Here is a 22,496-nt window from a genome sequence, read left to right as displayed (position 1 = left end):
TGCCTAGTTTGGCCTGTGAGAACTGTCCGATCCAACAGGGTACCTCCCCAGGAATACAAGGGACTCGTCTCACCCAGACTCTCCCTCAAGACATTGTTGGCGAATCACCGCCCAATCAGTGACGTCCCTACTTACATCATGGTGCTATAAGTCGTCCCGTCTATTTCCTCTCCACTACTTCATGGTCACAATGCAATGCATTCTTAATTAGAATCAAATGCAAATGTATTCATCAAACACATGATCGGCCCATCCTTAAGCCATCTCCCGACAAGGAATGCTTCTCGTGAGACTCAATAGTACGTCAACCGTACATGCTCAAGGTAACATCTCAATCACAACAACCCATCACCGAATACTCCTGAACGATCACATGACCAAGCCTCTTATGGTCGGTCCATCGTTGTTCAGTGATATCATGTATCCTTACTAGGGTACCCCCTAGTTCACGACCTCAAGTCGGATACTTGCCCAACAAGGCATAAACACAAACAATGTTTTTATACCTTTGTGGAGTCATGCTTCACATCTAAGACATGATCTCATTCCACAACCTTCATATCACAACACATTACCCGGGTTCATCACATTGTTCTCAATATCATTTTATTCCAATCTTCCCACACCGTCCCTCGCCCAAGCGGGGACCAGTCGCTCAAGCGACAATTCCTCTTTAAATCCTAAATCAACTGGAGCTTTCCTCGCCCAGACGAAGCTATTATCGCCCAAGCGAGAGAGTTCTAGAAACTCCTTAAGTTCTGGATTTTTTTTTCGTCCAATCGAGTTTTTGCTCGCCCGAGGCGGACTTTTGCTCACCCGGGCTCGCCCCGGCGACACCTTGTTCGCCCAGGCGAAAATCCTGGAATTTGTTTTTTCGCCCAATCAGGTTTTTGCTCGCCCGGGCGGACTTTTGGTCGCCCGGGCTCGCCTCGGCGACGCCCTGCTCGCCCAAGCAATAGGGATTTGGACAGAATGCTAATTTTTGCCATTTTCGAAAACCGAAACACATTTAAACATGGTTTTCAAACACCTGCACCCAGAAAAGTTCCCAACAACATTCATATACAATATTCAACACATTTCATCAACAATCATATATATTCAAAAGCATTCAAACATAAATGTTCTTGGGTTTCTTAGAACCAAAGTTAACTCCAAAACCTTTGAGATGGTTTAGGAGATTCGGGTGTCATATTCGGACACCACTATGTCACGATGTGTTCTCTCTCACCTTAATGAAGCGTGCTTTAAATTGTCAACTAAGGGTGGTTTGGTTTTCAAGGTTCGAACACCGAAATCTTCGTAACTACCACAATAAAAACCCATTAGTTTCCGATATTTCTAAAATCGTTACCAAAATACTTAAAACTCCATATTCCGATTTAAGACATTCTTTGATAATCTTACCACTTTAAAGTAAGTTATTCAAAGTATCATTTAAGAGTTTCATGAGACATTCATGTACTCATAAACCTTAACATCCTTTTTAACAAAAGTTTCTACTCTTCCAACTTGTTCCAAGCCATGGTTTAAGGCTAAAAACAAATAGAAATACATACATTTTCATTTTTACAAAACTCTTCCTAAAGGTTCATTTGATTTTATCATAATCCCCTTTGGCTAAAACAATAAATATATGTAGTAATATATTATAACAACTCCATGAACACAAGTTGTTCATGGTTTCAACAAAATATTTTCATAAGTTCAAGAACAACATCATTTTCGGTTTTGAAGAGAAAATGAGTTAGAAGGCGTTTTAGAAAATTTCAACGGTTGAATATGTTCTTGACATACTCATGAACAACATACTTAAATCTCATCAACATCCATTGGTTGAATGTTGAGAGATCAATGATTGAAGATGGGAGAAGAAATGAGAAAATGAGAGAAAAGGTGAAGAGATATTTACCTTCTCTTTGAAAATGCCAAAGTGAGTGAGTGAAGTGTGAAGTGTGAGGGTTTAAGGAGTGAGGGAAATCTAGGCAATCATCAAAAAAATCCCTAGGGTGGCTAATGAGATCATGAGATATCTGAGAAAGTGATGAGAGATTTTCTTTATGGAAGTCAACTCTCACATCCCAATGCAAAATGATCACCTTGTGGACACGTGCGATAAACATGCCCGAGTATTATCGGCCAATACTCGATCGGGTATTATAAATCGCCCGATCCTAATATCCGATTATAATTTTGGATTTCGGCATTCCGAGTGAAAAATATTTAGAAAGTAGGTATGAGTGTATTCAGGGTCTATATTGACTCAAAATTAAATTAAGAATCCAACGGCGCAATCGGAATTCGATTCTGAGTTACGAAACTCAAAAAGACACGTTTTGAGCCGTACCGGGCGGATTTCGGCCCCGACAGTGGTCTAGAACCGGCTGTCTCCAAAAATTACCAAAATTTACCACAAAATCGGAAATAAAATTTCAAGAATAAAACTCAACTAGAGTTTTATCTAATTCTTTACCGAAAATTCTCAGAAATTCATTTTCGAATATATAATTAATGAAAATATTAATAAAATCTTATAATTCTAAGTCGTAAAATTCGCGGTGTTACATTAGATGAGTTAAAAATAAGTGTAATATCTTCATACTTTTATATTTGAACACCACTTCACTATCACTACTGCCATTATTTAATTAATATCATTATCTTATGTGCATGGAAAACTTGACATGAAAAAAGCTTATATTGTTCTTATCATTGTCCATATCGTACTATATCTTTATCCTATCATCAAATGACTTTACATCACATTCTCAAGATTTCATACATTTAATTAATTCATTTCCACAATTAATTATAGTTTATTTGACTATATAATTTGTTAAATATAATTTTAATATTTTTTACTTATGTTCAATTACTTTTTTGAAGGGTGTTTATTTATAAGTCATATCTTGCGATTTTATTGTAGATCATTTGCTTGTTTATTTATTAATAATAATATTTTAAAATTACGTCCAAAAGGAGTATTTTTTTGTTTTATTACTTTCATTTTATTTGTATTATTCTCGTTAATTAGTTTGTTTTCGGACGCCTTTTAACAAAATAATATAAGCAATATTATATCCTTTTAAAAAAGTTATTATTCCAGTTATTCTCTTTCATATGTGTAGCTTTTAATCTATATGAAGAATGTTTTTTCAAGTTACATATATTAAATTTATATGATTAGAGGATAATTTGTTTCTAAAAGTTTTGTATTTTTCATAATATATTATTCTTATACCAAATTACAATATATAATATAAATTATTTGAAGTGATGACTAATTGTGGTGAGTGGATGAAGCAAGCTAAGCCTGTACTTAAGTGTTGGAGACCATGGAGCTTTCCATTATTGGAAAGTTACATTGTTATTGGATTACGAGAAGAATGAAGAACTATCGCGAGACAACATGTAGTGGACTAAAACCTTGGGATAATAGTTTTACGAGAATTTTTCACATATAAAGTTTTTCATTCATCTTCTTATATCTTATGTGAGAATTCACATTTGAATATGCTCAACAATTTTGTTGGGTACCACACACTTACCGATCAACTTCTTGTTAAATTTACAAAAGTTCAAGTCGAACCATCAATTCTAATACTAATTATTAGAACTGTCTGCAACCGAAGAGTCTCTAACACTCGGAGTCACATTATTACTGGGTCATAGGCATAGTGAAGAGCTATTGTGAGAAAAAACATCTTGAACCAAAATCTTAAAACAATAGTTGCATATGTTTTTCCGCTTATAAAGTCTCTCATCCATATCTCACATCTAATGTGAGATTTCAACTTAAATATACCAAACATTAAAACTCGTTGCTTAATGACTAAAGTATTAAGTTAAGGCTCAACTCATGACTTTATTAAGATTAAGGATGAGGATGGCCTTATATCCATAAAAAACAATGTATAAAAGTATCTTTAGGATCGCATGCCATTTTCACACATTTTTTACCTGGAGGGGGAGTATATCGTACATATTGAAGACAACAATTAAACTCTGTAAATAGAGCGAACCATTAGTTTTGACAAGGGTTTTAATTATTTTTAAACCATCTTTTAGGACATTTGTTGTCCCACTTTTTGTATCACTCTATGTACCATTAAATCTGATTGGTTGAAAAAATTTATTTAAATTAAAGTTGTAATTATTAAATATTTTTCTAGCCAATCACACCTCATGACACGTGGAGTACCACAAAACTGTGTTACGGTAGATGTGCATCCCTATTTTAAAGCCTTTTACAAAAGTGGATCAATTCAAACTCATCTTGATACTTTGTCTAAAAGTTAAAATGTGTTTGAAATCAATTAGCAAAAACACTTAGAACCTTACTTTGTCTCAAAGTTAAAATGTGTTTGAAATCAATTAGCAAAAACACTTAGAACCTTACTTTGTCTCAAAGTTAAAATGTGTTTGAAATCAATTAGCAAAAACACTTAGAACCTTAACCAATGAAAAGTGTTTTGATTACTTAGAACCTGTTGCATTGGCCATTTAGGGTAGAGTGGCTGGCTTTTCAAGAAAAACTACACTACTCCAGTCAGTTTGCAAACGGTGAGTGGGAACAAAAATGAGAACAAAATTATCAAAGGAATTATTTGCTTGCAAAACTTTATTTTACTTGAATATTAGCAATGTCCAATGTAACATAACAATGAGTTCATGTATTCTAATCATAATTGTTTTATATAATCAGGAAATTTATTATTCATTTATATTAATTTTATTTAAGAGTCAAAATCTTTAACATATGAATAATTGATAATGCGTTGACAATATAAAAAAACTATACCATTAGTGCATATGTTTTAAATCCAAAAAATATAGTACGTAAATTATCCAGGTCAAATTTTCATACCCATGGCTTGATTTATACCTTAACCAAAGTTTATAATTTTTTAATTCTAGAATTAACTTGCACATAATGCTAAGTTCAGGATGTGTTTTTGAAATTTCCCCTAGTTTCATGACCAAGAATGTTAAAAAAGTGGAAGTGACAATTAATGTAAGAACTCAAGCACATGTGAACTTAATTTGTATATCCGCTCATAGGAATGAACACTTTTTCCTCCAATTTTTAACGTAAAGCACGTGACCAAATGGATAAATAATTAATATATAAACCTTGTAAAGATAAGAAATGGATCCGTTTATTTTAGATTTTGAAATAAAAATTGTTTTCCATAAATATTTTCGTCAAAAACAATTTATGTAAAATTGAAAACAACGTTGTGCTTAGTTCAGCTTCATAAGTGATTCTAGTTTTTTTTCCTACTCTCGCTAGAAACAATTTTGGCAAAAGCTGAATAATCGGATTCTTCATATATATTTTAAAATTCTGATCAAACAAGTCATAAATGCTTTATTTTTAAAATAAATAAGTTTGTGTCTGTGAAAAATCTTAAACTTGTTCTTATATTTTTTAAGAAAAAAAATTCATAAAACACCTCTAAATTTATGTCTTTTGTAAGTAGCTATCATGCTATATTTTTGTTTTCCTCATCAGTTGCTGAAATTTGTCTATTATATTATATGGTTAAATTATTAGTAAACCAATAAAGAAACTGTTACAATCATACTCACAATAATAACAATGCAACAATACAGGTTATAAAGTGTTGATATGTGAAGGAATTTGCAATCAAAATAGAAAATTGATTGAAAATATGACAAGTAAATTTGAGAGATAAAAGTGGTTATTGCAATAATATTACTATATATATAAATTGTTAAAGTTGTTAGTTGTAATATTGTTTTCGTTAATCCATTAAGAGTTTAATTAATCGATTAACAAGTTAGTTATTAGTTAGACATTGTAGTATATAAATGGTGATTCCCTTATTCCTTGTAACTCAATTCAATATAGAAAGTTTCTATTATCTCATTCATGATTTTCTCTCATACTTCTTGATTCATCAAGAAACTTTTTTCATGTCTCCTACCATTTGAACATGATATCATAACGTAATTATTTTTTTCTATCGCTTCCGCTTATCATTCTTTCCTTTCAAGATTCAATAAAGAATCATCATCAACATCATCTATCTACTGCCATCTCGTTTGGAGCTCCTACATGTTGTTCTTGCACCTCATAAAGATGTAAAAGACAGCACCAACTAGTTTTTCAAGGCATATTATGGAAATAGGTTTTTTTATGGCTTACTGATGCTTGGAGTTTTTTTCTTCTATGATCTTTCTCCAAATATGGTTACTTCTATAGAAAAGCATAACTCATTCTTACACTTCTTTACTAATGTGTGTGCCATAGTTGGAGGTGTTTTTACCGTTTCTGGAATACTAGATTCTTTTATCTATCATGGTCAAAAGGCTATCAAGAAGAAGATGGAAATTTGTAAATTTAGTTGTTCGGTTGGAACATGTCTGAGTGTTATTTGAGTACTTTCCGATGAATGGCTCTCCATATAGATACAGTCTATTCAAGAGATGTTTTAGAGTTCTTGAAATTCTTGGTAGTTCATCCTCTACAATAAGTTGACAAGATCACTTTACATTCCTTTTTCTTCTTCTTATTCTTCATCGACTACCCCAATTTATTTCTTTTCTTTAATACTCTATTTTCTTCACCCCTCTCTCTCATTAAACACACATTAAAGTGTATATTTTTCTTCAATGAAGTATCATCTTAGGATCAAGATTTAGATCAATTTTCTCTCTTTCATCCATTATGATTGGTTTGCTTCTGTCAAAAAAATGGTTTAAGTGTTGGATGAAATTGCTTCTGCCAAATGGTAGTTAAGCATCAGTGTAACGCCCTGAAAATTACTTCAAAAATATTTTGCTCAAAAATGAGTATTTTTTATTTATAATGATGCCATATAAAATTTATTTCCTTATATTCATTTCATTTTCGGAGCATCACTTTAAGTAACATACGATACGAAAAATTAAAAACACCATTACCTAAAGGTAATAAAAATATAACTCAATATAACTTTGAATAATAATGATGCCATATAAAATTTATTTCCTTATATTCGTTTCATTTTCGGAACATCACTTTAAGTAACATACAATGCGGAAAGGCAAAAAGACCATTACCTAAAGGAAATGAAAATATAACTCAATATAACTTTGAATCATACTTCATTAGAATATCATGAAATGTTGGTACAAAGTACAAGGCGGAATCCTAATCGTCGCCCAAATAAAACTACTCGCAAAATAAATACCATACACATGTACACTAATCAAAAAGCACAAGGGCCTGTGTAGGTATAATCGTTTGCCTTAATCCTCCATGCCCCCTCTTGAGAAATTGAAAAGCGGTAACTCAGAATCCTGGCAGAATGATCCATCTGAACAAAACGCGAATAGAAGACAAACAAAAAGAAAAGGGAGTAAAACATCTAATGAATATTACTCATTAATGGCGTGGAATTACACGGAATATCACATCTAGACAGACATGCATAATAAACACAATATATACATCACATACAAAAATGCACAATGATGAATGATGTTATAATCTCATATTATGAGGATCAAAATTCACAATCTCAATGTATGAAGGTTATGCTTGTTTCATCCATCCTTTCACTAATATCCTCCCAATATATTATTCGGAAATAACCAAGAGTACAGGTCCCATAACAAGCCGATTTGAACGCACCAAAATTATTCCTCGTAATGATATATGATCGATCTGTTCCGAAGAACTGTCCATTTCAGGATGGTGTCGTATCAAACACTTTCTGGACATCCCTCTCATTGATCTTGATTGTAAAGAGGGATTGTCAGAGATCGTCTAGTTTGCGCTGTGAGAACTGTCTGATCCAACAGAATACCTCATCCAGGAATACAAGGGACTCGTCTCACCTAGACTTACCCTCAAGACTTTGTTGACGAATCACTTTTATCGCCGTCCCTCTCAACATCTCGGGGCTCGTTCATCTCCCGTAAATTTCCTCTCCACTACTTCATTATCCATAATGAGTATGCACACTAACCAAGGTTAGTCGATTAAATCTTTTAATCATTATTTTATATGATCGGTCTAACCTAAGACATCTCCCAAAAGAATGCTTCATGTGGGACCTGATCTTACGTCAACACATAAAAAAAGGAATAACATCCCTACCACTACGAACCATCACCCTAATCAAAACATCACAGTCAGAAACCTTGCCCTAAATAGGCGCAAGAACAAAGGTACTTGTATAAGTTTGTCAATTTTGGACACCAGGCTCAATCATCTGAGTCATGGTCTTTCCCAAGTGTAAATAGGAAATCACAAAACAAGACTAACATTCAACTACGGTTTAGTCTAATTCAATACCAATTAATTTCTAAAATTAATCGTTGTTAAAATAAATAAATAATAAAACATACACAGAAAATTTACAGTGTTACAATCAGTATTGCGTCAAGTTCAGATTTCAAGACTGGGAGACGAAGATTCGCTCACCAGCAAGAGGATGTATTAGACTATATATGGTGTTCAGCACAATTATTTCAAGCTTGGAATGTTTGACACATTTTAGCTTGCGGGGATGTTAAAGTTGTTAGTCGATTTCAGTTTGTTAATTGTAATATTATTTTCGTTAATCAATTAAGAGTTTAATTAATCGATTAACAAGTTAGTTATTAGTTAAGCATTGTATTATATAAATGGTGATTTCCTTATTCTTTGAAACTCAATTCAATATAGAAAGTTTTTATTTTCTCATTCATAATTTTCTCTCATACTTCTTGATTCATCAAGAAACTTTTTTCATGCCTCCTAATAAAATTAAATAATAACCATCTAAAAATCAAGTTTAAAATAAAACATAATTTCTCACTACTATTAATTTAACATTATCTTTATGCCGAGATCGATTTCATAAATAATTAAAGTTTAAGGATAAAAAATTGAAGGAGAAAATTTGAAGACAATTTCTTGAAAGCAACTTTCAATATTTCGTTTCCAATTTTGTCTTAAATATTTTAAAAAATTACATTAGTTACCTCAACTAAAAATCTTATTATTTTTGTTGTCTCATCTTATCTCTAAATAAATAAAAATACTGCATATTGAATTATAAAAAATAATAAAATAAATGATTCAAAATTTTGATTTTAAATTATCTATGTATCTACTTACTTCAATTGATAATGATTTAATTAATAAATAACTAAATAAATATTTTATGAATTTTTAATCAATTTTCAAGTTTTAGCTAATTACAAAGCTAATTTTCCTGAACTACTCTAGTTTAATGTGGTACCTACACAATTATAAATTTTAAGCTACATTCTTAACTATAAGCTCATATTTTGAAATGTGAGGTTCTGAAAGATTTCAAACCAACAATGTTTGATCCAGATAGCACAACTAGTCCTACATTAGATTAGTAAGAGAAACAATTTCAACCGCTGTCCAGACAATAAAACATTGTAGCCCATTGAAATACTAGTTCAGCTGAGTAAACTTGGAATAACTTGAGTGGTTGATTCGAGCGATTAATTCGAATGTGAATAATTTTGACTTATAATTTTAACTTTATAAGACTTCAACTTATTTGATATATTTTTATTTTTACTTGAATTTATATGCACTATGTACTATACAAGAAATTATATTGATAAGTGTGCTATTTTCATCCATCATTAACTTAAAATTCATATGTGTATATCTATATATACTTATATATATATATTATTAACCACCATACATGGCATAATTTAAATATTCTATTTTTATTCTTTTTAATCCCTCTCCTTATTAACTAATAAAAACTTTCACATAATACTTTCATTTTTTTCATGAATACATCATTACTCTTCTATACTTTCTCTTATTTTTATCTTCTCTCTTTCTCAACCCAAGAATAACACATGAAACAACATCTAATAATCTTATAATTATTTTTATCTTCTTAAATCTACATTTTTCATTGAGTTTATATATTGCATTTCTTAAATAATAGTGTGGATCAATAGGCACAAAGTGTCGGTTGACACAATATCTATAAAATATATAAAGAGAAAACATGATGTAACTACCACCATAGTATAATTTTACTATTTTGCTCTTAATAATTTTTAATTTCTACAAAAAACAATATAATCATATATAACGACTCACAATACATCAACCATTATTTTACCTTAATCTGACCATTGAAATAAAAACAACAAATATAATATAAAGTACATCCAACAAAAATTAGAATATAAAGTATATTCAATTTAAAGAATATTTTAATTTACCAAAATAAAATATATAAAACTTAAATATTTGATACCAAATGGAAAATGCAAGTGAAATGTCTACTGCCACGTATGTATATATATATATATATATAATTCTATACTATATATAAAGCCAATATGGTGTAACTTTTATCATGATGTAATTTTCATTTCCTATTTTGCCCTTCATATTATTTAATTTTTATAAAAAACCATATAATCCTAATTAACAACCACCAACACATTAATTAACCAGATCTCTCACCTTAAACTAAACATTATCATAAACAAAAAAAAAATAATATAATTTACACCAAATGTATTCTAATTATTAAAAATAAAATATATAAAAATTAAATACATAGTACCATACAATACATACAATATTGATCAGAAGACGCGAAGTACATGTACACACTAGTATATATAAAGTTAAAACATGTTATAACTATTCAATAGTATAATTTCCACTTACCTATTTATCATTTTATTAACTATTATTAGAATATTTTCTCACACAATATGGAAGTTAGAGGAAATTACTATGCTAAAAATATATAAAATATTTGTCGATGCACTAGTCATCATAAGATAAATAGACCTGTAATTCACTAGTCATCATAAGGTATATAGACTTGTATTTCAGTCCAACCAAAATAATTATATGATATGTATGACTATGGGTGAGCATGGACCGGGTTGGAGCGGGTTAAGGTTTGTCCTTACTCAACCTTAAATATTGGTCGAGTCACTTTTTTGAATTCGGACCCATCCCTAGACCCGAAGTTAATTCGACCCTAAATAGTGATTAGGTCAGCCTTTAAACCCAACCTAGACCCGATTAAATATAATGCATATTCATTTTAGATAAAGACTTTTCAATATTATTTATTATTATGAATATGTAGTTTCATATATGTATATATATTATTAATCATGAATATATTATGAAAAAAATTAAAGAATAAATGATACTTTCGACTAAAATGGTATCATTACTCTATATACATTTGAGTAGAAACACATACGAACATAACGACCAAGTGACCATGGGACGGGACAGACTGAGTCATGCTTGGTCTCTACCTGGGTCATACTTGGCCTCTACCCAGATCTATTTTTGAATCCAACTCAACGAGACTCAACCTTATTCAGACCCGATCATGATCGGATTGTACCGGATGAACGGATAAGGTTGAATCCCGCTCACCCATATTGTCTAACACCAACTAATAATTTAATCGATTATAACTCTCTTCAAAATTGATTTCTATCTCTTACATCCTAATATTAGGCCAAACATAATTTTCCACCCTGCACTTTTCTTCTCATTGCCACGCGCAAAAGCTGACGTGGTTCAGTTAATCTTCCCCACGTTTATTACTCTTATGACAAAAACAGTTAGTAGTTATTATTTTGCCGTCACAGACGTTAAATCACAAAATCTACTTCACAATCATCCTATTGAACGGCTAGGATTGCAGCTGTCACAACAAGCTCCTCTTGCGTGGGACATGTTAGTATATCCGTTAGCATTTCATTTTTCTTGAATTAAAAAACATATATCATTATAACATGGAAGCAGAACTCGTTATTTTTCTTCTTTCCTTTATAAAAAGATTTTCACTCCTTTCTTTCCTTCTATTTTCTCCGGAAAATAACCATCTCGATTTTCCCGGAAAATGTTAAACGCAGGTTTGAACTCTGAAACCCTCTCTCACATTTTCCTTCATTGCATTTTCTCCAACTCCATTGCCTTCGTTATTTTCCTTCATATTGCTCCTCCGAGTTTTTGTTTCGCCGCATTGTGTATTTATTTCCCCACTCCAGGGTTTTGGTCTTTACCTTTTTGAGTTTTGACATATCTTACATTCCACGATATGTATACGGTGTTTCGTTGAAATTTGAAAATCATTGATGATTTGTTCCTTTCCAATTTCCGAATCAACCAACGATGTTTATTATTTTCCTTTCAATTGAAAATCGATGTTTGCACCTTTGTAATTTGTTGGCCTTGAGCGTTTTTGTTCATGAACTGTGAAAATAATGGTTTGTTATTATAGTTTTATGTTATGCTTTTTCAATTTTTTTAAAATCTCCTTGGCTTTACATTGCTTTGCTGAAGTATTTACATGATCACCACTTCATTACTTATTAAGTCATATATTTGTGATAAAATAAACTTAGGAGATGTATCATTTGATATGGTTGTAGTTATCTCAGCTGCTATGAAGATATCAGTTACAAACACTTTTCAGTAACGATTTCACTGGGTGTTTAGCTGTTACTTTTGTATATTAACTTGTATTAGACTTTCCTTTTTAGGTATATACAAATGGTTTGTGTCACTTTGCTTTGTAATGTAGCAGGCTTATTCCGTATGGAAGATAATGCAACCATTTTGAATTCCTAGATAAATAAGAACATATATAGGGAAACATGGTACTGTAAAGCTCCCCCTATTCAACTCCAACCGTTAATTCAACCTTGTAAGTCTGGCAACTAAATAATCTACATGGCAAAGAACGATAATAAGAATTTTATGACTAAATGTTGTAAGTAAATGAGGAACGAGTGGAAATTATTTGCTATTTTGTCTCTCTTACTATCTTCTTTCACAACTTCCTTCCTCTATGTTGATGGAACACAAGTTACCTGGTGAAGTGTCAAATCTGTTATCATAACTTCCTTCCCTCATTGTAAATGTTAAATACTTAAATGTAAGTTTAGTTGCCATGGGGCACTCTTGGTGGTTCTACGGTATATGTGATAATGTATCTTCATTAAGGTAATTGATGTGATGGCCCCCAGCTAAACGTTAACGGACTACAAGGTTCTTTTGTCAGTAAAAAGCTGTATGGTATAAAGTTTTGGTCTGTTCTTGTAATAGAAATTTCTATACATGATAAAAACTTGCACACTAGCTTGAAGTTTTCTGGTGGTTGATCTTTTCGGTACCCCTTCCCCCTATAAAACTATGGGACTGTGTATGTAATTATAATCTTATGTGTAGTTGAGTTATTGATATCATGACGTGTAGAGGCTGAACAATCTTTCAAATTAAGGTTTTTCTGGTGCAAATGCATGTATTGGAGCTTCTATTTTTATATAAATTCTATATCTCTAAGATTTATCTTTGCTAAATATCCTGTTGTACTAGATATGCTTACCAACTGAACTGCCTGTACTTGCTTTAAAAAACTGAGTTTTGAGTTTATTTATTTAAATTTAAAAATTATTGTTAATTAATCTGATTGTCAATGCAGGATAGTTGTCCTATCTCAATTTGTGTTTTCTATATGTATCAAAATCAAACATCCTTGTCCACTGTTGGTCGAATATGTAAATTCTACATGTTGCGTCTTTAATCTGAAGAATTTCTGCTATACCAGAAGGGTGATTTTTTGTGTTATCTACTATATGTTACAGGGTACTGGTTTCATACAGAACATAGGAGGAGGCAAAATAAGACCAAGTAAAAGCTTTTATAGGAGTGGATACACTTCACATAGCTTGGAATATACTAAGTTCTAGAGTTTGACGGATAGCTTGGAATACACTTCACATAGCTTCCAAGAGACAAACATTTTTTACAACCAAGTCTAAGTTTCTGGTGAATGGGTTTGACGGATATTCTATGTTGTTCCATATTTTTTTCCACCCTAGTTGAGTCAACTAGTAGGTCAGTGAATGTATGGCCGATAAACATAGGTGTGGAGTCTACAGGAACTATTAGCTGGACAGTTTTCAGTTCAAGTATATTTGTGCTTGTTGCTCTTGTTCTCTCCATGTATCTAATATTCGAGCATTTAGCTGCCTATAATCAGCCCGAGGTTTCTCCCTATTCCTCTCTATTTTTGGTCTTACTTATTTTTCCGCCTGCACTAATAGATTATCTATGTATGTAATGTCTACCTCCCCTTCTCTTAGTGCTTCTTATAACTGCACCCTTTAACTGATTGACGAATGGCTTTTTCTCCCGTATTATATTTGTCTTTCAGTTTATTACAATTTTTAATTAAATTTTGTACGAACTGATTTAAATTTTAAATTTTAAATTCAGGAGCAGAAGTTTTTGGTTGGTCTCATTTTAATGGTTCCTGTTTATGCATTGGAATCGGTAAGAGGTGCAAAGTAATTTTCCAAATACTATCTGTTCTCATTTATATAGCATCTTTTGTTTTGGGTTTATTAAATTCATCCCAGTGAGGATCACCATTTCCTTTTTGTTTTATGGAATCTAATGATTTTCCACTTGCATCTCCTTTTGTTGTTGCCTAAACTTATTTCGCTATCTCGTGGGAGTACATTGAACTTACCTATTCATGCATGTTGTTTAGTTAGTTTACAGCTTGACTGCTGTTCACTTAATGGACTAGTTACTCATTTTGATCCTTGAAGAAATTATCTTTTGTGTCTTGCATAGTCAAAACTAAAATGCTGCTCTTTTTAATTCTTTACATGCATCTTTATGTTTGGTTAATAGGTTTTTTAGAATGTTATATTATCTAAGAGTGATCTTTATAATATGTTATTGATAAATGATACTTAAAAATAACAACACTTGTAGATTTTGTTATCCTGTTAATGATAATGTAATTCAGAAAAGCTTGGATTTATTTTCTAGAAAAGGACCATCTGTGGTTGCAACAACGTTAGTATCCTTATGTCCATTCTTTAAGGTTCATAATTATTTTATTTTTAACAAATTTTAACAGCAATTAAGCTCTGATGTTTTATGCTGCAGTTTTTGTCACTATTGAATTCCAGTGCAGCATTCAACTGTGAAGTTATCCGGGACTGCTATGAAGCTTTTGCATTATATTGCTTTGAAAGATACTTGATAGCTTGCTTAGGTATGTCAAATGGATTGTATACCTGTATGCTTTTCATTATTTGTAGCTATTACTCATGTGTATATTTTTACAGAAATGTAAAAGGGAAAAGTTAAGATCTTGTAAGAGGTTTTCCTTCTTTAATCTCTTGATTATCATTCAAAATCTATAAAATATGAAGCATGTGAGAGGGGCTGAATGTTATCATTCATGACTGAGATGTTATACAGCTTCTCAAATTTTGAATTATGTTGGGTTTATCATTATCTTGCTCTTTTAATACAAAATTGTTTATTCTTTTTTATAGGCGGTGAGGATAAAACAATTCAATTTATGGAAAGTATGTGCCTAACAGACACAAGCACTCCTCTGCTGAAAGAATCATATGCGTATGGAATTGTAGAGCATCCATTTCCCTTAAATTGCTTGTTAAGAGTTTGGTATCTTGGCCCTGACTTTTATCAATCTGTGAAAATTGGCATCGTACAATATGTATGTTGGATTTTGGTAATTTGTATTTTTATTCCCCACTGTTTGGGAAAGAAGAATCCATGCATTTCTTGCTGCTGACTAAAACCTTCATTCCAGATGATACTGAAATTGATCTGTGCATTGCTGGCAATGATCCTCCAGTCTTTTGGGGTATATGGAGAGGGGAAGTTTGAATGGAAATATGGGTAAGATTATAGTGACTTGTCATTAATATTCTAACCTTTGTTCTCAGCTATGAAGATTGTTTTTGATCTCAGATATAATTTAATATTTTCTCTGGAGTACCAATGAAATGAGGGGTGGGGGTGCAATTTTTTATGAGTTATGACCCTTGTTGCAGACTGATTATCTGATTGGTTGCAGGTATCCCTACTTGGCATGTGTTCTCAATTTTAGTCAGACATGGGCCCTGTATTGCCTAGTACAGTTCTATTCTGTCATTAAAGATAAATTGGAGCCTATCAAACCATTGGCGAAGTTTCTAACTTTCAAGTCAATTGTGTTCTTGACATGGTGGCAAGGTGTGGCTGTTGCATTTCTTTTTTCTATGGGAGCATTTAAAGGGTCACTGGCACAGGAGCTTAGAACATGTATACAAGACTACATCATTTGTATAGAGGTATGCTATTCATAATTTTGATTGTCATTTCTAATACTCGATTCTTAAATCATCTCAATTTTAAGGATCTGCATGAGTACATTTTATGAACAAGTTTAAACTTTCATCCGTATCATATATGATCCATGCATGGAAACCTAAAATGTAACAGGATCTTGTCACAAAGATAGATATATGAGATTGTAGTTTTCTGCCCTTCTGGATATATCAGGTGGATTATTGCATATCCATATCATATGTATTATGAGTGCATTAGTGCATATGAAGTTATAAACCTACCTCTGTTATTTACTTGTTTTTTTTACTAGAAGTGTGTTATCAGTGATCTCTTATATCTTATGCTGCTGTGACAAACGAACTACTAAGATCTGTATAAGGAATATATATATATATAGACATGTGTATATATATATGTGTGTGTGTGTGTACATTCAATGTATGGTGTGTGTGTATATATATATATATATATGTGGGGTGACTTAGTGCAAGGCTCCCATAGTTCTGACTTCTGAATGTCTCGTAAGGTTGGGCACATACATTGAATGGAAATTTTTTTCCATCAGGACAGTACATTACATATTAGGTTCTGCTGTATTTTCTTGAACTTATTTTAAATAGCAACGGGTGCTTTGCTTTAGGACTGAGACAAGGGTTCATTTTGCTTTTGGAAGCTGTGTCATACATTGTCATATAGTATGTTAACTATATTTTTTATTTCCTTCTTTCTTTAATCGTTATTTGATACCCCAATTAACTAAGTTAAAATTTCTGGGTGTCAACAACTTGGAAAAAGTCTTCAATTAATTCTGAGGTTCTTGATGGTGTTTTTTACACCATTCTCCACTTTGAATTTTGTTAACAGATGGGGGTTTCTGCTGTTGTGCACCTGTATGTCTTTCCTGCAGTGCCTTATAAAAGGGGTGAGAGGTGTGTCCGCAATGTAGCGGTGATGGCTGACTATGCCTCAATAGGGACACCTCCTGATCCTGTAGAGGTTCAAGACTGTGAGCGCTCAACTAGAATGTGGGTGGGTCGGCACAATGAGAGAGAGAAGCGTAAATTTACCCATAATGTCCGTGATGTGGTTCTTGGAAGTGGTGAAATTGTGAGATATCAAACACAAAAGTTTCAAGCCTTTTTATTTTCAATTATCTCTTTGCCAGACTCATCTGAAAACAAATGTTGTCTCTGTTGTATTTTGTTTCAGATTGTTGATGACATGAAATTTACAGTTTCGCACGTGGTAGAACCTGTTGAAAGGGGTATTGCAAAGATAAACAAAACCTTCCATCAGATATCAGAGAACATGAAACGCCATGATGAGGAGCGAAGGAGAAGCAATAAGGTCAAGGATGATAGTTACCTTATTCCATTGCATTCATGGACTACAGAATTTTCTGATGCACATGATAAACTAGTGGAAGGAAGTGTCAGTGATAGTGGTTTGTCTGGTGGAAAGAGACAACGTAACCAATCCAATGCATCCCTGTCGAGGATGAGAAGATAGCATTTAGCAGTTTCAACAGCTTATGTAGTTTTGCACATATTTTAGTTAGAAACATTCTGACGGATCTTGAAGTTAAATCCTAAACCAACTAACCAAGTTGAACATAATCTGGTGGATGAGCTTTTTAATCTTCTGCGCCAGCAAATGAAAGAGGTATTGATATGTGGATCCAAGTTGCTGTGGCTGATAACAATACCGCAATACCCACTAATGTAAAGTGTCTTACCGATGGCTAAGGTATAAAAATTTACATTGCCAGCCAAAATATAGAGAGTGGAGAAGAAACATTGCCATTCAGGGTATGCAATCTGCATTCTTTAGTCATGAATTAGTCCCAAGGTTTGAATATTATATTTGACACATTATATATTTATCTTTATGTTTCAATTTTGTGTACGAACACATTTAAAAAATATATGTATTAAAAAGTAAAATAGACGAATGTTTAGTGATCGGCGATAAAGTTAGCTACTCACTGGGTGTTATATATCCCAAGCCATATTGTGTTGCAGCAATTATAGTGGTGAGGCTCACTGCATGGAGAATTAACATGTAAATAAAGTAACATGTTAATTTTTAAACTTTGTTGTAATTATTACCTAAGTTATACACAGTCATATTGTAACTTGTAAGTTAGTTATTTTAAGAATCAAACATTTTTAATTAACCAATAAGACATTGAAATGAATTAGTTTCTTACCCATAGGGTGAGGAGGTCCATTGGTAGTTCAAAAAAACAATTTTAATTAGGTGTCAACTTATAATTTGTCAGTAATATTCTTTTTATATTAAAAATGTATTGCAATATTTAATTTAAAAAAAAAGCATCAGGATGCATATAATATGTACAATTTTATTATGTGTAAAACACAAAGTAAAGGTCTCAAATATCAACTTCGCTATATTTACATTTTACAAATTACTTATTTTATCTCGTGATTTTATATATGTAGTTGCAAGTATAATAATAAAACAATTGCAACATGGCAGAGACTTCTATCGCAAACACTTAAGTTGAAACTAAATATAACACACTAGCACCTATTGTGCTTTAGATAATATAGAGAAAGCTTCTGGATAAATTAGACAACTTCTCTTGCCTCAATGACCTTTTTGAAGCTTTATCTATACTTCAATATTTTCTTGCAAAAGAGGTATCTTCTTGTCCAAAGAATCTGAGCTTTCGTCACAGCTTTTCTCTTCATGATCATCTCCTTTGATTTGTCCATACATTACCGTATAATACCCCATTCCTAGTATAGTTGCACCTATAACACTGCTCATTTTTTTGCAAATACAAAACATTGTATATGAGATGCAGAAAGATCAAGTGGACCCAAATTCTTACGGATATATAAATACACTATGTGTAAACTTAAAACACAAAATTGTGGTGTTCGTTTTAATATCTATAATAAACGTACGACAACTTTTATATTAGAGCTATTATAAATGTTATGTTTTTATGGAAAAAAACATGCAACACCTAAGTTTTCTAGTGGAATATGATAACACTCCTATGAGGTCAACAAGAAAATGAGAATCGAAAGTACCTTCCGTAGTGAAGGCTGTTAGGAAAAAAGCAAACTGAAAACATGGTAGCATAGGCAATACCAAAGGGCTTGAACAATGGCACATAAAATGGACCTTTCATGCGAGTGAACCAATATTGAACATTGGGACGAATCACACCTCCAAATAATGCCTATAGCACATAACATAGTCCTGGTTAGCATTATTTATTCAATTAATGTATATATATATATATATATATATATATATATGTATATGTATGTATGTGTGTGTTTGTACATACAGTTAGAACAATGAGAATAAGCTCCATGTTATGGTTTAGCTTCCATGCATTTATGTCATTCTCCACTATCCATGCTACTATTGCACTGAGCATTGTGCCAAATAAGCTATAATAAGAAACCACCGTCATTGGTTTTGGATATTGCCTAACAGTTTCAACCTAACAGTGTGAAATAAGAAAAGGATCACCATAGAGATTCCAAAGGAAAATTTGATGTTATGACCATAAATGAATAAAATCACAATGCTACGTAGTAAAAAGGAATTAGTCATAATTTAATGAAATAAAATGATAAAAATTAGATACTGGCTTATAAAAAAGTAAAACTAATATATTTAAGTATTTATTGTGGGTGTATTTTGTAAAAAAATGTTCGACTTATGATTAAAACAAAAGACCACAAAAAAAGTAAAAGGGTAGGTACCAGGATAAAGTTCCAAAGTGCAACTGAGAAGGAAGCTGAAGCAAGCAAAATGCCACCAAGAGCCCAAAACTCAGGTGTTGAGTAGAAGACAAAAAGTTGTTTAGTGTGTCTAAGTTGGTGAGAAGAGGGTCTTATAAGTGGACCCTTGAAAAACTCAGCTAGCAATGCTCCCATTATAGATACCAGGATACCAATCACTTGTACTTGGATACCATAGCTTCTCAGATTCAACTCTCTCTTCCTGTTTTTTATAAAGTACAAATTATATAGATTCATAAGTTAGATATACATTATTCAGCTGGAATATATTTTAGATCAGAAATTAAAATTATTACATGGTGTGAGATCATTAATTAGTACATCTAAAAATTATTGGTTTTCAATAAATTTACATAATTTTAAGTCATTATTAATGGTTTGGATGAGCCTGGAATCAGGCCATAATTTATGGTGGATATTATTGTAGTCAAAATGAAGAGATATATAAAGATGCATTGTGAAAGTATTGAGGAACCTGAAAATGAGGGAGAGGAGGAAATTAAAGGTTGGGATCAAGTGGCCCATGATACATACAAGTATTGGAGAACTGTAGCTTAGACCCAAGAATGAAAAGATCTGGGTCATGGTTACCCTGCAACAAAAAACTGAAAGTTATAAATATGAATACTAATTATGAAGGGAATTGATCAACTTCTCACATGATAGGTTGAGCAAGTCATCTTTAGAACTTGCTAGGTTTTGCAAGTGGCAACCATTGGAATCAAATAGAACCTATTATAAATGAGTCGTGCTACTTTCGTGGAGAATCCACTACTAAGTTCAGATTATGATATATGACAACATCTTTTTCAATAATTCAGATCTGTATTTTTTTTAAATATTCTCTTTCTCTCAAGTTCCGATGATAAAGGATCCAATACTAAATAGAATTTTAATTAATTATAAATATGTAGAAAGAATGAAAGCCTTTAACTAAATAAATTATTCAAAGGACTTGAGACAAGAGAGTATACCCCGTAAAACCCAGGAGCAAAAGTCGCATAAACAAAGAGAAAGTAAAAGGTGGCCTCTCCTTTCTGTGCAAAGAAGATAATAATGAAGATCAAAACTAAAATAAACCCTCCATGCAAAAAACTTAACGTAAGTAGAAATGAGAAGGAATAGAAAGAGAGAGAGACCTGTCCTCGTTGTGTAATAAAAAGGAACAAGGAAAGGAAATAATAGTGGCCAAAGCATTGGTATAAACAATGAACACAAATGGGCTCATCCCATTAGTTATTTCAGTTTTTGCAAAAATTGTAAGTGCTATAGTGCACCCTTCAAAAATCACCATTGTTATAAATGGCACCACTTCTGATATCTTATAATTCTTAGCCTCCATTTATTGAACTTTTCCTTCTTTTGCTATCACTTAAAATGTACAAATATATGTTAATATAAGGTGGAATAAATAGAAGTTTCTTCCTTAATATTATTTAGCTAGAAAGAGAAAAACTGAGCATCTAAATCTCAGTGCTTGCACATCCCCTTAGACACCCAATTTAGCCCTTTCTTTGTTGAAATGGAATATTGAGAAGATGTTTTGTGATCCAAATATAAGAAGAAAATGTAAAGGAAGAGAAGAGATGGGGGCATAGATAGGGGTAACCCTTCATAGAATGGTGAAGCTACTTTGGGAGAAGTTGCAACTCGAGTGTCCAAATTATTAAACAATGAACCAAAGATGACGTCTCAGATAGTTTTTAAGCACTGAAATTATTTTCTTTTTTTTATTAGCTCTTTTTTTGGGTACATTTTTTTGGTTAAATCTTTGTGCGCATGCTCCAGATTTATTTGTCTGACTTTCCTTTTTGGTATTAATATGTCATCCTAAAATTGTACTATATATATATATATATGAAAATATATGAATAGTTGTATTAGCATATAAAAGATGAAAAAACAGGTGATGGGTAAATATACTTATATTTACTTTAAAAAAATACTTAACTTTCATCTGTTATAAGATAAAATAATCAACCTTTGATATTCAAATGATAGAATTATGTTGAGTTCTAAGTGAGTAAAAAAGTCATATATTAATGGATAAGTTAAAGTTTAGTGACAAATTAAAACTCATAAATCTAATGCGTTGAAAATTTGGGTCATGTAATATTAAACTTAGTCATATAGTTCTCTACTTAATCTGTATGTTGCAATTGAACTCCTTCCACAAATCAACAATCGAAAATTTTTTGTCCAAAAGAGTTAACTCACTTGATAAAGTTGTTAGACATAAAATGTGAGCACTCCAATCTAAACTCCAACAGTTACACTCTCTTCTCTTTCCTTGAAAAAAGGAAAAATATTTGGCAATAAATAAATAAAGATGGAAAGAAAAATATACTCATGTTACACTTGTTTTTTTTGGGTACATTTCAAACATAATAAAAAAATTAATATAAAGGATTGAGATTCATATCAAAATAATATTGACAATTAGATGGAACCATCTTCCAGGTCTTGAACTTCACAGTAGAATGGATCCAAGTTTTGCCATAAAATCAGCTACCATGTTAGCCTCTCCAACCACAAGCTTAACTTCGACAATCCAATCA

The 22,496-nt window shown here is 32.0% G+C and overlaps 2 protein-coding genes across 7 annotated transcripts; one reads left to right on the top strand and one right to left on the bottom strand.

Annotated features, from left to right (window-relative positions):
- On the top strand, positions 11,799 to 18,052 carry LOC109328771 (protein LAZ1 homolog 1-like). Of its 5 annotated transcripts, none has more exons than XR_002105473.1 (10): positions 11,799 to 11,901; positions 13,473 to 14,039; positions 14,270 to 14,326; positions 14,954 to 15,062; positions 15,349 to 15,533; positions 15,630 to 15,718; positions 15,897 to 16,152; positions 17,015 to 17,257; positions 17,360 to 17,812; positions 17,897 to 18,052. XR_002105473.1 is itself a non-coding variant. In XM_019562387.1 (10 exons), exons 3-10 carry the CDS (start codon positions 13,824 to 13,826, stop codon positions 17,657 to 17,659), a joined length of 1,455 nt encoding a protein of 484 aa, XP_019417932.1. In that variant the 5' UTR covers positions 11,799 to 11,901; positions 13,473 to 13,548; positions 13,654 to 13,823; the 3' UTR covers positions 17,660 to 18,052. The 5 variants fall into 5 exon arrangements, 4 of the variants coding, with proteins under 4 accessions (XP_019417932.1, XP_019417931.1, XP_019417933.1 ...); XM_019562387.1 differs by having other exon boundaries at positions 13,473 to 13,548; positions 13,654 to 14,039; positions 17,360 to 18,052; XM_019562386.1 differs by having other exon boundaries at positions 17,360 to 18,052.
- On the bottom strand, positions 18,714 to 21,573 carry LOC109327606 (WAT1-related protein At1g70260). 2 transcript variants are annotated; one of them, XM_019560782.1, is made up of 7 exons: positions 21,078 to 21,570; positions 20,913 to 20,975; positions 20,414 to 20,530; positions 19,900 to 20,140; positions 19,476 to 19,634; positions 19,213 to 19,364; positions 18,714 to 18,935 (listed from the first exon to the last, which is right to left on the bottom strand). In XM_019560782.1, the coding sequence occupies exons 1-7, from the start codon at positions 21,278 to 21,280 to the stop codon at positions 18,785 to 18,787; spliced, it is 1,086 nt and encodes a 361-aa protein (XP_019416327.1). In that variant the 5' UTR covers positions 21,281 to 21,570; the 3' UTR covers positions 18,714 to 18,784. The 2 variants fall into 2 exon arrangements, with proteins under 2 accessions (XP_019416327.1, XP_019416328.1); XM_019560783.1 differs by having other exon boundaries at positions 18,849 to 18,935; positions 19,274 to 19,364; positions 21,078 to 21,573.

This window comes from Lupinus angustifolius, chromosome LG15 (genome assembly GCF_001865875.1).
Source record: "Lupinus angustifolius cultivar Tanjil chromosome LG15, LupAngTanjil_v1.0, whole genome shotgun sequence".
Lineage (NCBI taxonomy): Eukaryota > Viridiplantae > Streptophyta > Magnoliopsida > Fabales > Fabaceae > Lupinus > Lupinus angustifolius.
The sequence above is the reverse complement of the archived record's forward strand: the minus strand, read 5'-3'. Positions and strand labels throughout refer to the sequence as shown.